Raw genomic sequence first — 17,718 nt, 5'->3', positions numbered from 1 at the left:
CCGCTTTTTAGCCACAAGCATCTCACGGTAAGTAACGTAACACCTAAGTTCCACTACTAACACTTCCTGCGACCCACGTAAACTCCCATGGATGTCTTATCCCTCCACGAGTTACTCTGCAAATATATCTGGAAGGTTTTACCAGTGAAGGCGTCAGAGGTGAAAATGGCTTCCTCTCGACCTGCTGCTACGTCTTGTGTGTTAGAAGGGGCACACGGAAGGAAGGCCGCCATGTACGGCCCAAGAGCATTTACATAGGTGCTAGGGGGGAATGCGTGTGTTTTGGGCTGTAGCGCAGGCACCAGGCGACTTGGAAGGAAGGTAAACGTATTGTCTGAGTGTTTGCAGGAGGAGACAGCTTGGTAACCTTGTGCAGAAGTTCATCTGGAGTTCAGCAGTTTTGCTCTGTCCTGACATATTATACTGTTTCCTGGCTTTTGTCCTTGTTGCGCTCAAGTGTGTTGTGGCCCTGCTCGTCCTCCTGCGACATGCAGCCTCGCAGTGTCACAATGTCACTGGGAAACTCATCCTTCAGTAGAATGCCACGTTCCCTGTTGCAATCCAGCTCCTCTATAAACCCGTACCAGTATATAACCAGGCCTGGCCCAAACCTGCAAGACAAGAGACACACTCGGTGAGAGAATACATGGTATGACCAGTCACAACCAAACGTAAAGCCGTAACAATGCAGTGCATTATGTCACCAAGATGTCTTCACTTGACGATGACGTCCTCTTAAGAAAGAAAAGTCTACATGAATACAAATATCTATACATACACATACAAACATATACATGTGTAGACTTGGCAGCAAGCCTATGCTTGTATACCCACCCCCTCCCTCCGTAAGCAGCCTCAGGAAACAGCCCCCTGAACTATGTGGCCCATGAGGAAGTTCAGACCTTCAGCCTTGGGTTCATATACAAGTAATCACCATCAATCAGGAGCCGGGCTGCACATCAGCCTCACCTCTCTTATACAAACATCCCCGGGTTTTCTTCAGCTGCCCTTCTCCCCCAGCCGAGAGCTCGCGCAGAACGGACAATCTCTAGGGCTCCGGCACGGATATTTCTTTACATTACATTTAAAGCGGAACCATAAATTAGGATGGAGGGGCTCTGTAATTAGTACGACTGCTACTTCTCTTTCTTCCTTGGGGGCATACAATACAAAGTAGCGACTCCTATAATAATGCAACATACGTGTGTATGCACATTCCAACACGCTCAGGGCAGTATGCCTGGCAGCAGGGTCCTCCTTTATCTCTGTCGGTCTGACTATGTCGCACTGTGTAATGTACAGCATCAATTGTTGGGGCTATATATATAATTAGTGATAATAATCAGAAACCCTTGTACACGTTGGATGCAAAATATCTATAAAAAATAAATTAAAAAAAAAGGGTAATTTAGAAAAATAGAATACCAGCTTTGGTGAGTGAAAGCCAAGATGACAACGTGATGAATGGCGTCTATGAAACAACCGGCTTTGATAGGGCTATAAAGCCTTCTCTAACAACAGGACGCATTATGAGCTAAAGGATTCGTTTGTGTATTGTGAGGTCTCTATTCATCAAAGTGGGAGTTGGAAGGAGGATTTGCAGATAGACTTGTGTAGTTGGGAAGAGTTGGGGATTGTGTTCTCCCTTCACAATGTGAAGGTCCAACCCTTCCAACCACAAGACGGGCTGAAGTGACCCTGCATAACACATAGGAGACTCTCAAGAAATTTCCCTTATATAATCATGCATCATACAGGGCCAGGCCCATGATTTTCATGATGTATTGTGAAGGGGAGTTGAATCAGTAGCTCTTCTGCGGAATTTAGTTGAGTGTTCGTGTTGTATTTTCTAATGCGTCTATTTCCCCAGACAGAATATATATTAGTGTCTTTATTTCCAAAAATGTTACAGAATCCCAAATAGGAAAAAAATCCTGCACCACAAGAACCACGATTACAACTTTTAAGGCACTCAACATGGATTTCAAATTAGTGTGAAAAAATAAATGAAATGGAAACGGACAATACTGTAATTAAGTGCGATGCGACATCGCTTCAAAAGTTCAGATTTTTTGTGGCGATGCACAGCAAGAATATCGTTGCTGCAGATCATGATAAAAGCGTGTTCACTATAGCAAATGATATTTGCCTTCTTCGTTGGAGTTTTAACTTGTAGCCATGTTGGCTCGATTACGCCAATTGTCAGCGAGGGCTAGAATTTACTGCCTTTACTCACCAACAACCGAGAAAGCTCTTGCTACTGCATCAGCAAATGTCTTCGTGTCTGAATTTAAAACTATGCCCGGCTGCCTTGCCAAGTAGTCCACCCAGCTGAGGCGGAGCGGAGGGCTCAGTGGGTGATTTACGAGGGTCTGCTGGTGGATCTTGCCAAAGAAAACACTATGGGGGGAGATGCCTGTTACAATGTGAACGGTGAGTTCACTGCTATGTCATGTAACAGTTTACTTGTTGCCTTGTGGTGTGGCTTTCAACCACAAGGAAGTCAAATCCCATATTATACGGAGGTTCTGATCCACAGGACCCAACTGTCCAAATCTTAACCCGTATGGTAGAAGCGTACGTTCTGCAATAAAGCCATACACTTAGAAAACACCAGTGCTGAGCAGCCAGTCCTAACGTGAAGTGACACTTATCAACATGTGCTGTAAAGCTACATATAGTCTAAATTATACCCATGTTTCACCCCCTGAACCCCTGTACTGCTCTCACCCAAGAGCTGTATTAAACTGTGGATTTAATACAAAATTCTCATGATTACGAACATGGATGAATTCATTTTTTTTTAAAATAGAAACATGTTAGACAAATCACATTATGAACCATCAGAATCTAAATATATACCTATGGGTAAAGGAAACAAAGTCCCAAATTGTTTCCATATCTGCCATATGATGTATTGATTTATACAGCTTATATAAAAGAAAATGTTACAATAAAAAAATTAAAGGTGTCATTTTCAACATATCTAAAATAAAAATATTATTTCCTTATTCAAATTATTTTGAAAGATTGGAGATTTACACACATGGCATAACACAATGTTCTTTACGCAGCTCCTCATTCCGGGTAGGGTGGCACAGAACTTGTTGGACTTACCAGTTGACCTTCCAAGACTGTTCCCATTGTAGACTGTAAAATCCTAAATAGGCCATGATATTTTTGTTTTGTTAGTCTGTAGAAAACCGCTGCACGTGCCTCGCTTCTAGTTTTCATAAAATACTTTTATCATACCTGCGCGTTCCCATTGACAATACAGGACCTCAAAAAGCTCACCTTTTTCTAGATGGGTTCCTTGCATAGAATTGTCACACATTTGATTTAATTTATCACGAGCCCAAGGTGCTGACAGAAGGAAACAGGAATAGAATCTAAGGTCCAGAATCTGTAGCCTCTGACAAAGAGGTACCTTTAACGAGAAGAAGGGAGATGGTTTTCCCTCCCCACACTCTGTTAACATCAATAGGGGATGTGAAATACGACACATTCCTCCCCATCCCAGCAGTGAAGTCCATGTCTATAAAATCTTGTGTTTTATGGCCTCCTTTACTTACTCTGGCACAAAGCATCTAGAGCTGACACAAGAGTGACATTTTCCCACGCAGCTCCTACTGGTTCCCTCAAAAAATTAGATTTTTGTGTTTTTTCTTAGGAAAAAACACATTTATTTTCATTAATGCATTTCACTGTGGAAGACAAGATATTAGATTCAATCATGTCCTTCTCAGTGGGGGAAAAATAGGCATTTCAGACCAAGGCTCCAGCGTGTGATGGATCTAACCTTAGAGGAACAAGGAAACTGAGAGCAGCCCAATTACAAAGTAACGATTTGAAGGCAACAGAATGATCCGAGGGGATGGAAAATCCTGAATTTCTCCGGTTGGTTTTGCTCTAGGTTTTCTCTCTACGTGTTCTCCTGCCAACCAGCTGCTCAAGTCACCTGCAGGGAGTTCCTCTTAATAACATTTACAAATCCTACCAAGCACAGGCTAAAAGATTACAGGACGTGTGAAAGGTCAGGGCGACGAGTAGTTTATGTGACAATCCCAAGCCTGAAAGCGTTATGACACTCTGCAGGAGTGTGACCTGATGTGAGGGGCATGGGTTATCAGGAGGCGAAGCACAGGCTCTAGATTAAATTAAAACTGGCCTGTGAATCTCTTTTCAGGGAACCGGGAGACAACTTTTGTTTGTTTTGAAGAAAGGCAGCACATTTTTTACACCAGTAAAGGCTTTGGACTTTGTTATTCCTTCATTACCTGTATTTGCCCTCTTGTATCACCCCGACCTTTAGACTGGGGTCTGCACGATGCGCTCTTAAAATCATATCCATCAAGTATAACATGGTTTCTACACCTTTAAATGTGTCCACTCCATTCTTGAAATAATTAAATCTGTCTAAATTATCACTATAAAAGCCACCACCCCGGTGTGCAGGGGAAGTTTGAAGTCCCTTCTATCACTGTGCATTACTAAGGACAACTTTTGTTGTAGGTGAGCTGATGATACATAACGCATTGGTGATGTGGACGTTTTCTTAAATCTCTCCTCAGCGACTATGCATTATAGTTTTTTAGTTTAGGTAATGTGCCTTTAATTCTTTGTGGGGCGATTTGACAATTGAGCCATGCGGAACACAAAACTAGACAATGCTATGCTCTATTCCACTGGCAACATGAAATTTCAGCCTAATCATCAAGGACAGCAGCAGATCTTGGAAGGTTTAAAGCTTTGAGGACAACATTGGTTCTTTCCCACACTAAAGATGCCCAATATGATCCTGAACGTATACATCCTTTGTATGTTTTGTACTGAAAATAGGAGAGAAACTGTAGCAGGGCATAGTGACCCTAGTTAAACCTTAACAAGTCTCTGGAGCACTTAGAACAATGAGCCCCTGGTCAGGTTCTGGCTTGCTTCCAGAGTCTCAACGGTGGAGTCGTTTCGCCCGGTCACTCTCCTGCCAGTTTACTCACAAGACTGTATTGTTCTATAATAAATTGCCGTCAAGGTACAAGAGCCAAAAAAACGATAACCGCAGACCGATCAGAAACAAAAGAACATAAGGGGGAAAACTATGCAGAGATCCTACATGGCTTAGTAAAGAGCACAGGAAGTGATGGAATGAAAGTTTCTATTCAAGAGTAAGGGAATGATAGTAGTTATGCTGCTTGGCACTGGGTAAAGGAGACAATACACCATTAATTGTGGCCATCTTATCAGTCCGAAGGACAATACTCACACAATTTAGAGAGGGGCATTCCATTACCAATGTTCTTGTATTTTGACCGTCCAACTAATAGTTCTCCACCAAGGATCAACACCTCTAGGTTGTAGATTTTTTCCTCGTAACCACATTACTTATCTCGCACCATAATACATACTTGCACCGCCGAAGATCAAATCCACACGACGATGATAATTAGGCAGCGACACTAAGCACTTCTGAGACAGTGAGCACTATGCATGCAGGATTATCACAATTTACAGAACCCTTCCCAAACGAGCCACATAACAACCTGAAATCAGTTTTCTCCTATTATGCTATAGGATGGTGTATGGCTCCAACTCCCACTGTTTCCGTTTCAACTGCATCTTACTGCAGGTGTCGGCAGCCAAACAGAACGACAGCTGCACATGCAGAAAGGAACGGGTGGCGGGTCTCAGGTGTGTGTACCAAGAGCTGCAGCTCTAAAGAGTGGAGCGTCAGCCGCAAGCCATTAGCTCTCAAACATCTCCTGCTCTTAAACACCTCTTAATTTACGCCCAAATTACACGGTGTGCATTTTAAGCCGCAGCTTGATTACAGAGTGTTAGGCAGCATGACAAATAGGTCGGAGGCAGTCTCCCCATGTGCGTGTTTTCACTTTCTTGGGCATTGTGCCGGAGGAATGTAGAAAGCGCCGATCTATTACGAAGAGGGATGGAGTATGCTTTGATTATACCTTCGTAGAAGAATTTCCTGGTGCATACCGCTTCTCTGAAAGGATGCCTGGCGCAGACTTGGCAACAAAGCAGTTCTTTTGTCTGCACCAAAAAAATGTTTTTCAACAGATGAAAAGAAGAAATTGGAAGAGAGCGACTGGGGCGGGGGAGCCACTTCTCTGCCTTTTAAGAATGTTTACAATGCCTTCTGACTAATAGTCACCTTGTGACAAGGATCACCTGGGATGTCAAGTAACCTTGTTAAGGAGCCAGACAATGTTTTTCTTAATATTAAATCTAACTCCTTATTAAAGTGACTGTGTTACCAAAAAAAAAACATTTCTCAAGAGAGCACAAAGACGCATCATACGGAATTTTGTAAGACCCAAGTAGTAAAGATTTCCATCTGTTGGGAGCCTCTGGACACCCCGCAAAATATCTTCCAATTGCGAGAGGGGGCGAGAGTTGGGGGCATACTTGGATAGATCACATTACATGAGCATATGAGGCAGGACATTTAAATATTTTAATATAGCCTATAGCTTAAGGCTACCATATGGAGCGTTAAAATGTTGTGCAATGTTGTGCGTTGTATTGGATGCTTTGGGTGACATGGCCGCTTTAGGGAAAGAATTATGACCTTAGTTCCCCAATACCTTCTTCTGATGTAAATATAAAATAAAATATACAGAGAACCCATCAATAATCACTACTGAACTTAATTCTATTTGGGGCAAACTTGCGTTGTTTCACTTGGAGCTGATACATCTTGACTCGCTATGCGCACGTTCGCTGTAAATTGATGGGTTACGCAGCAGCCAATCACGTGTAAGCTATCGGAAGGTCGGTGGCTTGCTAGCATTCATGTGTTTGGTGGCTGCTTCAATGGAATGTTACTGAGCTTGCGCAAGAAGTCTACATACTAAAGCTTCCTGGTTCCGGTAGAGGAAAGACTCAAAGGAGATAAGAGTCTCATTTTCTAGCTGAACCATATATGCTCCGGTTTTCATGCAATTAAAAATGCACTGGAGTCCCAGAAAAATGGACTCCAACATGCATTAAAACATATTTAGAATCTTTTATGTTGGAATGGATTAGATTATCCCTTAAAGAAAATAAATTGGGCTCATTATGGCTTCCCCGAAAGGATCTTCTGTGGCCGAGTCATAGTCATTGGATTGTCAGCTCTTTAGGATTTATTATCGTCAGCTATCTAAAAATACAGCTATTTGCACATCCTGGGTTTATTCAGAATAAGCAGATATCGTAAACTACAGAAAAAAAAAAGGAGACGCGTCTTAAGAGATCTCTTCCTTCCTGTGTAAGAAAGGGCTGTTTCTTGCTGGGAGGACAGAGGATGTGAGCCAGGCTCTTGAAGGATTTGGGGTTGAGGCTCAAGACAGTCAAAGTGTGTTGCTGCTCAGGTGATTAAATAGTTTATTTTTAGGACTTGATTGGAAACAGGCCATGCTGAGGCCGGTGCAAGCTGATATCTGGATAATCTTACACACTTCCAAAAGCTCCTCGCTCGCCGCAGCTGTTGGTCTGGCCGAGGGTCTTCCAAAGGCTGCTGGGAACTTCTCAGACAGCATTCCATTGAGATATTCCACATTGCCTCCCTCTCCAGAAATAACCACTAAATCAGGGCTGTTTTGGGGACCATTGTTAAGACTCTTAGAGTCGGATACTCTGCTAGGTTACATTCTGGCTCCAGCCACAGTTTATTATTTATGTCATGGAACGCGACGAGCCAAGGCTTCTTAAATGCTAGGTTTGTTGAAGTTGGCAATGTGGGACCACTTATATTTTTCGTGGGGCTCCCAAGGTTTAAGTGCAGCCCCGTATTCAAGATCATTTACCAGAAAAGAGAAGAAAAAAAATAGCACACAATCAATTTTACTCATTATAGGTAACAAATTGTGCAAATGTGCAAAGATGCCATCTATCACAACTGGCTATAAAACTACTGTAAGAACGCAAACATCCATTACATATTATGGCTGCATTCTTTTATAATGATAGGCCTTTTACGATTCAGACCTATACAATCATACAATCCTATACAACAATGAAGCTGCCATTTTTAACATTAAGTAAATATTTAACCCACAACAGTCTCCTTGCCCCGTATTTCCTATTCATCTCTCCCCAAGAGATGTGTCGATGGAGGCATAAGGCTACGCACAGGAACGGCCTCAGAACAGGAATCTATACTTTGTCCAAACAGCTTGAACCCCCTGACTCATCGGAGGATTTGAAGGCGTATTGCTACTATAGACTAGTACTAATTAGACTGAATAAACCCTAAGAGTCTCGTTCTTGGTAGGCATTTGGAAGGCTTCCCGTCAGAAGGAAGCTAAGCTGTTGAGAATGAGCTTGGTATTGGGTATTAAGGCAAGCAGCACTTCTCCTTTAGTGAATTTAAACCACAAGACAACCTCAACAAGTCAATTTCAGTCTACGCGTCCGACCTGAGAACGCGTCTTGCGGTTTACATAATCTCAGTTTTGTACATGGTGTCAGGGCTTATTTTTAAGAAGGCTTGAGGTTTCGCAGACATCCTGCAAGCATCGCGACCCCGTGGAGCTGAGCTTGGTTAACAAGACAAAGAAACGGTATCTTTGAATCTTTGGAGACAAGAGGTTTCCTGTCTGTACCACACACACAACCTGTTTTTCGATGGGATGGAAAAGGTCCCGAACCGTTTCATTAGCTTCTGACTTTCAATGCATTGTCTTGTGCGAGAAAAAAAAAAGAAATCCATTTCGTTCCGTACCTACATAAACAATACAGCCAACTCCAAATGGGACTCGGAGAAAGAGAGAGAGAGAACAGCCTTGTGTGTCTGCTTGCCACATAATTGAAGAAAAATCCCAGTAGTTATCGCCTAAGTGACATTTAAGGATGCACTTACGCCTACAAAACATATGCAAAAATATTTGCTTTCCACTCTGTAAACGTAAAAGCACTGACAATAAGTGGTGTTTTGTTGAACCTTGTTATTAACTTTGCAGAAAATCGAAAGAACATAATTTCAGAATAAATCACCAAAATAGCAGTCCATCCTAAATGGGCTTTTTAGCGTCTCTCCCTCAAGCTGTAGTTACAGCACACAGCCCCTTCTCATTACCGCGATTAAGTAAAGCAAGCTCTAGCCGGGCCTTTTGTAGGTCTCCAAGACATTATTCCTGAAGGGCGCAAATAGAGTTTTCTTTCTTTAAGGACACACCTGCTTTCACACAGCTTACATAATGCAAAACACCACCTCTTAACAAGCAGGTGTACTCTGTAAATGCAAAGGGTTCATCCCATTCTATATAAGAATATGGCCTATACTGTAGATTAACTGCTGCAGAATTTCTCAAATATTGAACAAAGAACTATATTTTGTCCCAGGTGACTTCCCTTATCGATTCCGACGACCAATTTGCATGATGTAAAAGCTTATCTGCACAATCGGGTTCAATATTGAGACTTATGGACCCAAGCAAGGGTGGATTTAGAGTCCCTTCCACTAACACACACACAGCCAGACACTCATACTAACACAACCAGACGCACTAACATGCACGCTGACACTACCAGACACCCACACTAATAAACAAGTCACACTAACACAACCAGACACACCAACTCACATGCACAGACACTGACACACATGCACACACTAACACACATACACCAACATATCCAAACACTAAAACACACCCACTCATACTAACACACTTATATTAACACAACCATCCAGGCACTCAACACTAACACACACACACACACACAACAGTAAAATACACTAACATACCCAACCGTGGTCCCACCCATGACCCGGGCAACTTTATACTGCTCTTCATTTACAAACCAGTGGTCCCTTCTAACAGCAAGGTTTATATCTCACAATCTTGGTAAAAGAAGAGGTAAGCAGACAGCAATAAATCAGTAAAGCGGATTAATCCTAAATATTTTCTACAGACGTGCCGTGTCCTAAGGCTCACCCTGCATGGTAAACATACATTAAGCTAGAAAATGTCGTTGTTAATACTTATTCCTCTAGCAATCAACCTTCTTTCGCAGCTCTGCTATGAATGCCATGGCCTGCAGAGCACAGATCCATCATTCACACCTTCTGACATGAAGGCGATGGGATTAAAGGTTATTTGGTTGGTAATCATTGGAAGCACAAGCTCGGACATCAAGCTAAGTGGACCATTTTCTTCCTTTTCTTAAAGAAACAGGGTTACTTAGAAATAATATTTTAAAACGAGTATTTTCAGACAGCAGCTGTGAAAACTACCTTTATGGAGCTTGAGCCCTACGTGTTTCATTTATACGACACACTTCTGTATCTCTTACATCGCGATGATGTGGATTTCTACATTTTATGGTTTTGCTCTGCATAGAGAATTGTAGGATTAATTAATATTGGTGCCCACTGGGTTTAACATCAATTGGTCCAAAACGTCAACTGGTAGGCAAGATGTTCAAGCAGCTATATCTAGCCTTGCTGCACACACACACATTCACCAAAAAAAGAGACTCCAAAAAGGATCTATTGGGGGTGAAATGATTCCAATAGCCCCTGTTACGCTGCACACCCTGGTGGCAATGTGTGGAACTGCAACTAATACATATGAAAAGGCTTGGAGCTGTGGCCCAACATCTTCAAATCTGAGCAACCCCCGCCAGTCGTCCCCTCCATACAAGTCAGCAGGGCAAAGCTCTGAATGATATATATTTTATCCCGTGCCACAGGAGAAGACGGCGTCAGACCCAGGGTTCTCTCACTCCATACAGAGCTTGGGCGAGTTTCACAGCTGGCGGTAAACGCTCAGCTAATTGACCATCGTGGTTGTCCAAGACGCCAATGCTGGTATGAAGCCTATTGATATTACATTAACTGTGTCCAAGTACAATAAAGAACACATACAAGACTATTAAAGGTGCTGTTCCACTTAAAATAATTGCACTACATGGTATGTTAAGCTAATAAAATGTAGTAGATCTGTCATCAATGCTATCCTTGGAAGGCTTAATCATATGAAAACGACACAGAAATCAGCAACAACCTATCATCGCTTGCTTTTGTGTCACGTGAAAATCAAGCAAAAAATATACAGATGAGGCAACATTTTGCATAAAGAAGTTTGGCTGTTTAAGGGTACTGTTAATATAGTTGGATATAGGTTGCATTAAGTTATAAAAGTACGTAGCTAGTGGAACAGCATCTTTAGGTTGTGTGTTTTTTAATGCGAGTTCATTCGTCTGGACATAGTGTTGTTATACTCCGATCCTTTCTAAATCTAAATTGATTGTAAACTCATTATATATACTTGTTATGTCTACCCATTGTACAGCGCTATGGAATATGATGGCATCATATTAAACAGTAAATAATAATAAATCAGGATGAGGTGCTCTGTTAAAATTGGGGAACACGGTAGATCCAGGTTTATTTTCCTGAGCCATGCATTCCGTTACATGCATATATCATGACAGGACACATAAAACCAATAAAAAGAGATTCAAATCCAGCTGCCTCTCCGTACTTCTCCTACTAAGTGTCCTTCAAGGAGGAAAATGATTTTCGAGACGGAAGGGGTAGCTAGAAGACAGAAGTACTATATAGAAGCATATGGAAATCTGCACATCACGCATGTGCCCCGGTGAGCACACGCTAAAAAAAGAAGTTCATCTGAGAGAAGTGCAAAAGCCAGCAAACTGTTCTGCATTACTGGCTGGATAGTGTGCTTGGTGCTGCAGACCCCACATGCAGCCAAGGACTTAATTAACCAATTAATTGTATCTCTCTGCAGGAAGCAACTAATCTCCTTCTACACTTGGATCCCGTGTTGACGGCTCACCCTGACAGGTTGTGTTTATAGAGCGCACTTTCAAGCATCGGGCAATCCGAGCCCAGCTTGCGTATGATTGGCTGCTGCCCAGAGAGAGGCTGGTCGAATGCCAAATACCAGACCTAAGGGATCCAGCAGAAGACCATCCAAATAGTGTAATATTTAATTCACTGGAGAAGAACAGTTCAAACACTTATTCTATAATGTTTGTTTTTACCTGCATGGTGGCAAAGCAAAGCAGATCAGCGCCCGCAACTGTGATAGAAAATATGCATAAAAATTGCGCAAGAGTGAATAGCAAGAATGAGCTAATTCAGGGAGTCAGACGAGGGCATGCGCAAAATGCAAATGACGCGTTCCAGAAAAAAACCCTACATTGGCGCCATTGCAGCTTGCATTAATTTAATCTCTTTAAATCACCCTGCCGTACCAACTAATTTCTGCCGGTGTTAATTAGCTGGATAGTGTTATGAACAATTTAGCCCAGTTTTTTTGTAGACTCAGCCTTGTGTACTCCCAGTGGTCCACGATCTACGGATAACCTTAAAGAAAGTGGACCTGCCACCTATAACCATATACAAAGAAAAGGAATCCAAGCACTCCAAACAGCTTCCAATGTTTAGGATACTTTATTAAGAGAAAGCAAAAAAAAAAAGCAACGTTTCGGCCAAACAGGGCCTTTGTCAAGCTATAACCATAAAGTCATCTTTATCATGTGGATTCCATGAATGGGATCCCTTGAACCACGGCGCTACGGAATCTGCTGGCGCTATATACCTTAATGTCATGTTAACCATGGAGCTTTCCCCATCCCGTGGTTACATTGTAGAATGTATCTGATCACTTTCCATTCTCATCCCATTCCGTAACACTTACCAGCATCTTAACCGGTTGCACGTCTTGTTAACTTTAAAACAATCTCCGAACTAACAATAAGGAAGTTCTTCTAAGATAACCGGTGGGGTCTGCCATTAATGAGCAGGTTTATTCTATTCTAGGTTTAGACAAACTTATAACCTGGGTGAATAAAGATCGTATATTGGGGTTGCTGTAAATGTTTTTCTTATAACTGTGACCTCATCTGACAACAGATGATTAGTTTCCTGTTATTTCTCTACTACACGGGGATTTTTCCTTCTCGTTTCTGGACGGTTTTGTTTCACAGATCTCATCAGTTAGCCAGTCGGAGCGAACACATCCGATAAGCGGCTTTACGGACTTTATTATGTTAACCTTGCGACGGGCTGTCACGGCGTTCAACGAACTCGGTGTCCTTGCTACATATCCTTATGTCTCTGCATCTTTATTTTAATAATAAAGCCGGACATCGCACAACATTATAAAAGCCCCTGGCTGCAAAGTTCCGCCGATAGAAAATAAAGTTATTATGTTATGGTGGGGTGCGGCGATTTGAATTGAAATATGAGACGAGCAGACGTTTATTCCAAGAGTATAGGGGGGCCAAAAACATGTTGCGGGTCTCATATGAGCCCAAATGGCCAGAAACGCTGATGCGGCTACCCATGCTATAAGTAACTGCATATATGTATATGTAGGAGCCCTTAACGCGGAGAATCACAGTAAATAAGCTCTGCGTTACCTATTCGGATTCTGCCGGGCTCTGCAAACAGCGGCTGGCGGTTTAAAAATATAGATGGCAGCTGCACAACTTGCAAAAGGCATTCAGCCTTCCAACGTATTCTGTATTTTAAATAAAACCCGCCAGGATGGAATGCTCCCCGGGGACCTTCTCTGCGCAGAAAACATATTCCTTTAGTAAATATAAACACAAGGAAAACATCTCAGCCGGAACCATTTGTCACGACGCGCTTCCATTATTTCAGCTGCAGCCCCGTGAGCGCCAAAAAGGTGCGTCGCTTGCCCACCCACCCACCCCCCTTACAGTACTTAAAGGGTTAAAGGTTAAGTATTCATATCGGGTGTGCTTGACAAATGCAAAACTAATCTAATCAGCAGTTGAAAGAAGGCTAAAATCAGCGGGATGTTTTAAATTGGGCTCTTAACGTCCGCAGAGAGGCCCAAGATGCTGATTCCAGCCCCCCACCCCACCCCTTGACCTCATCGGGACCTCTTTAGGGGGTCCGACAGAATCCACCAAAAGGTCCAAACTAACAACACGTGCCAAAGAGGTTTAATATTGTTAGAAAAACACATGCTAGAGACCGAGACCTTCTCCTGATCCAGGACCTGGGGATATTGTAACAACACGGAGGAGATCCAGGGAGATAAGTCTAACTAGCTCTGGGGGATTTAACCCCTTTCCGCATCAAAGAGGTCATCGTCCAGACCCCGGGTTTGTTTTTCATCGACGAGGTTGAGGAGGAGGCCAGGGAAATCAAACCCTGTTGCGCTTCCAAAAATAAATTAGTTGAAAAAATAGAAAGTTCAATGAGTTACTTAACGGCTGATTGATCCTAAAGGAAATACGGATGTTGTTGGCTTCTCCAGACGAGTGTCTCCTATTAGCGGAGCTTTGTATTTACAGCCAACCAAAGCAAACTAATTAATTCAAAAAGGAAACCAAATGATCGGGCTCAAATACAAGGTGATAAAAGCAGCTCGTTGGGTGAAGGTCATCAATAATATTCCTCAGGCAATCTTGTATTGATTTCACTTTCACGCTGTGATAAAGCACTTTACAAGTTGTTAAACCGATGGTTTATTCCTTTGTAAATAAGCATTTTTTTACATTTAATCCTCACACCGGCGCGTTATATTATAAAAACATTTTTAGCGCTGCCGGCATCTGAATTTGATTTCATCCATTGACAGAAACCAAAACACGACGGTGACGTGCAAATTTACGGCTGGCTCTGTTTTGAGAGATTGAAAGCTGGAAATAGGGGTCCCGATCCGTGAGCAAATTTCACGTTAAGTGGAAATGATGGCCTTAGTCCAAAACTTATTAAAACTAAATGCAAAGTACTGCAATAAAGGATTTTAGTGTGTATATATATATATATATATATATATATATATATATATATATATCTCCTTCTGTGCATTTCCTTCCTTGGATTAGTTTTACAGAAAGCTCAGGGGGGTCTTCGTAACGCGTAGTGAAACTAGAGAGTTGAAGCTGCAGCTTTCTTACAAAGTTTAGTAAATAAACCCACTGACTATATAACACTGTTAGTACGTTACAGTTTAATTCTATAGATTTTGTTTGCTGGCATGCGCTGTGATGTTTTATTCCCCATTGAAACAGCATAACAATCCTTAAAGGCAAGAAGAGTCCTTCTAGGACTACAACATTCAGACGATGGAGACGGCATGGTCAAAGTCATTAGGAACGACTTGGTAACGACTTGGACTTCTACTCCATATACTAAGTGTGTATAAAAGGACCCACATATTGGGATACTACTATAAAAATGTATAGTGGATGTGATAATTGTGAGATGGGAGTCCTGTCACCATCATCCAGCTATATGGTGACAGAGGATGATGGGAATTATAGTCCGACAAGTAGTTTAAGAGCTGCAGTTGCCTCCATAGAGGTGTCTGGAAAAAGCAAGACGCACAGGTCTCTCCTCGCTCGCTCCGAGCTGCGCATGTGATGCACCTCTCCCCTCCTCCTCTAGCATCCGTTGTGTTTCGTTGGGGCCAAGAATATAAATCTCTCTAATAAAAGCTACTGGATGTGGACCTCGGTGGGACAGGTTATATTACAGTTGCATGCAGAGGGGAAATCATTTCATGCTTCAATGTCTCCTGATGACTTCCGCCCGTACGCTTCTCCCGCGAGCGAGGGATGGCGTCAAAAACACAAGAGAGATGCGCAGGAAAAAAAAGAAGGCAACTAAATATCAGAGACAATGAAGAATCATTGAAAAAAAGATGGTGAGAGAGAAAAGAAAGAAAGGAGAAAAGTGCAGATATCATTTAGAAAAAAATGGACAAACTCTCTAAAATTTGAGAAAGCTTTGCTTTTCCTCGCGGAGATATATTCTTATCATCACGCTGCGACGGCGCGACGGTTAGTTATCCTCTGTTTATGCTGCCATATTTACCTAATACAGTAGTGGAACTTGAAAAAAGACACAAGCCTATCAAGTTCGATCTGTCACATATCTAACCCACCGTGACACTTAACCTGTTCCTGGGAGCCTTCCAGTCCCTAATTGCTCAAAATTCCGTAACACGGCAGAGACGGCCTCTCCGTCCATTCTTCTGAAAAGTGCGTAGCGGCGGGGGGGGGGGTTCAGACATGACGCTGATCGTCTGTCTCACCAAATGGAAAGTCACTCAGACGGCTCCTGGTTACCAACGCAGTATCGAATTAGACGGAGGCCCCCCCATTGTCCTTATTACCGCGCGGATAAGTCACCGCGTGTAATGCTATTGGGTATCACACTTGTCATCGTTTGTCAGCGTGGAAGGAAGTGTGCAAATAAACAGCTGACAGGTAATTTCGGGCTCTGCAATTACCCCAATTAGTCCTGTCATAAACAATTCGATAGCCCGCGCACCAATACAAACAGATAAACACGAGCGCATCTCCCCTGCTAATGACGGGTAATGGGGGAATCAGCCGTATCATGAGGCCCTCTCTATCCGGGCTGCGCGCTCCTCTCAGCTGCGTGCTGGAAATCACAGCCCGCTCGCTATAAAATTGTGCCATCCACTTCCATTAGCTCATCGCCGCCGCACAATGCGAAAGGCTGTGACAAAACTCATTTAGGGAGACGGGCAGAGAGAGGGAGACATGATTGCCTAGAGCAGGTGTTATCGCCGAGATAAAACAAAGGTGTCTGTTGTTTGCCAGCGTTAAGCTGCGGCTAGATTGTCGTTTCGGCTGGTGTGGGGGGGGGACGGTCAATGTGGCTCAAAAACCAGGGACCAGGGCTTTGATGTTAGGAGTCGCCTATAGTGCCGTCTTACACATTGGACTTCGGGTGCAGCTTTGCGCTCTTTTAGACATTTTTGCTCGTTACTATCTTCAGGGCTGATTGCGTCCATTTAACGCACCAATGTATATGTTACGTACGGAGAAACAAATTATTAACGGTATGTTAAAACCCTCCGCGCGGTGCTTGCTGGTTAATGATCGGAAACAATGTAATAGTATAGTAAAAAAAATGTAACAAAACAAAAAACAAGCACATTTAGAAGCAAGTTTATATAGAATAAACACAGAATTTGATGGTAGTTAAGACCCAATCGGCCCATCTAGTCTGCCCATAAAGAGATCTTAATCAGTTCTTGGTCTCGTCTTAGATTCAGGAGCCATATGCCTATCCCATGCATGTCCTCACTGCTTCTGGGAGGCTGTTCCATTGATCTACCACTCCATGACATACTATTCTCTACCATGTGTGTCAGTAAAAAAGTTAATAACACATTTTGGTCTACAGATCAGTTTTATGTAAAAGTGACAGAATATGTGCTTCTAAAAAAAACCAAAAAAAACCCCACTATGTATAAAAAAAACAACTTTACTGCAAAAAGCTTGCTTTCGAGATAATCAGAAGCCCAATTTTATATAATGAACGGTGACTTGGCAGATACACAATCTTGGCTTTTGTCGGTCGCTATCCCGAGTCAACTCGTTAGCTGCGAAACCCATGGTTTCAAAACCCTTCTGGCAATTCATGGGGTTAAACAAAAAAAAAAAACATTAAAGAAAACGCGGTCGAAACGCCCGTTCTTTGGATTTGTGTTATCTGTCACGTAAAGGGTTAAGAACAAATAAGAACTCTCAGAAACAGGACTGGCCCTTCTTGCTAATGACTACTCCTATTCTGCTGGAGCCTTGTCTAGGCATGATGTTTTACTGAGAGCCCTGGAAAAAACTGGTAATTACCAGTGTTACGGGGCAATTAATGTATATTACACTACACTGCTCATGGTAGCAACTGTCATTTTCTCAATAAAAATGAGTACTCTTCAGCTAAAGGTGACA

At 42.5% G+C, this 17,718-nt stretch overlaps 1 protein-coding gene across 1 annotated transcript in view; it reads right to left on the bottom strand.

Moving 5' to 3' along the window:
• Window positions 1-418: 418 nt before the first annotated feature.
• LOC149284046 (CDAN1-interacting nuclease 1-like) overlaps window positions 419-17,718 on the bottom strand; it is a 92,612-nt gene continuing 75,312 nt past the window's right edge. The window contains exon 11 of the mRNA XM_089497225.1: window positions 419-611. Coding sequence (XP_089353351.1) covers window positions 419-611 — 193 coding nt within the window. The remainder of the gene's footprint in view (window positions 612-17,718) is intronic.

Source organism: Sceloporus occidentalis, unplaced genomic scaffold (assembly GCF_023333645.1).
Source record: "Sceloporus occidentalis isolate IW3139 unplaced genomic scaffold, rSceOcc1.0.p SCAF_100, whole genome shotgun sequence".
Classification (NCBI taxonomy): domain Eukaryota; kingdom Metazoa; phylum Chordata; class Lepidosauria; order Squamata; family Phrynosomatidae; genus Sceloporus; species Sceloporus occidentalis.
The sequence above is the reverse complement of the archived record's forward strand: the minus strand, read 5'-3'. Positions and strand labels throughout refer to the sequence as shown.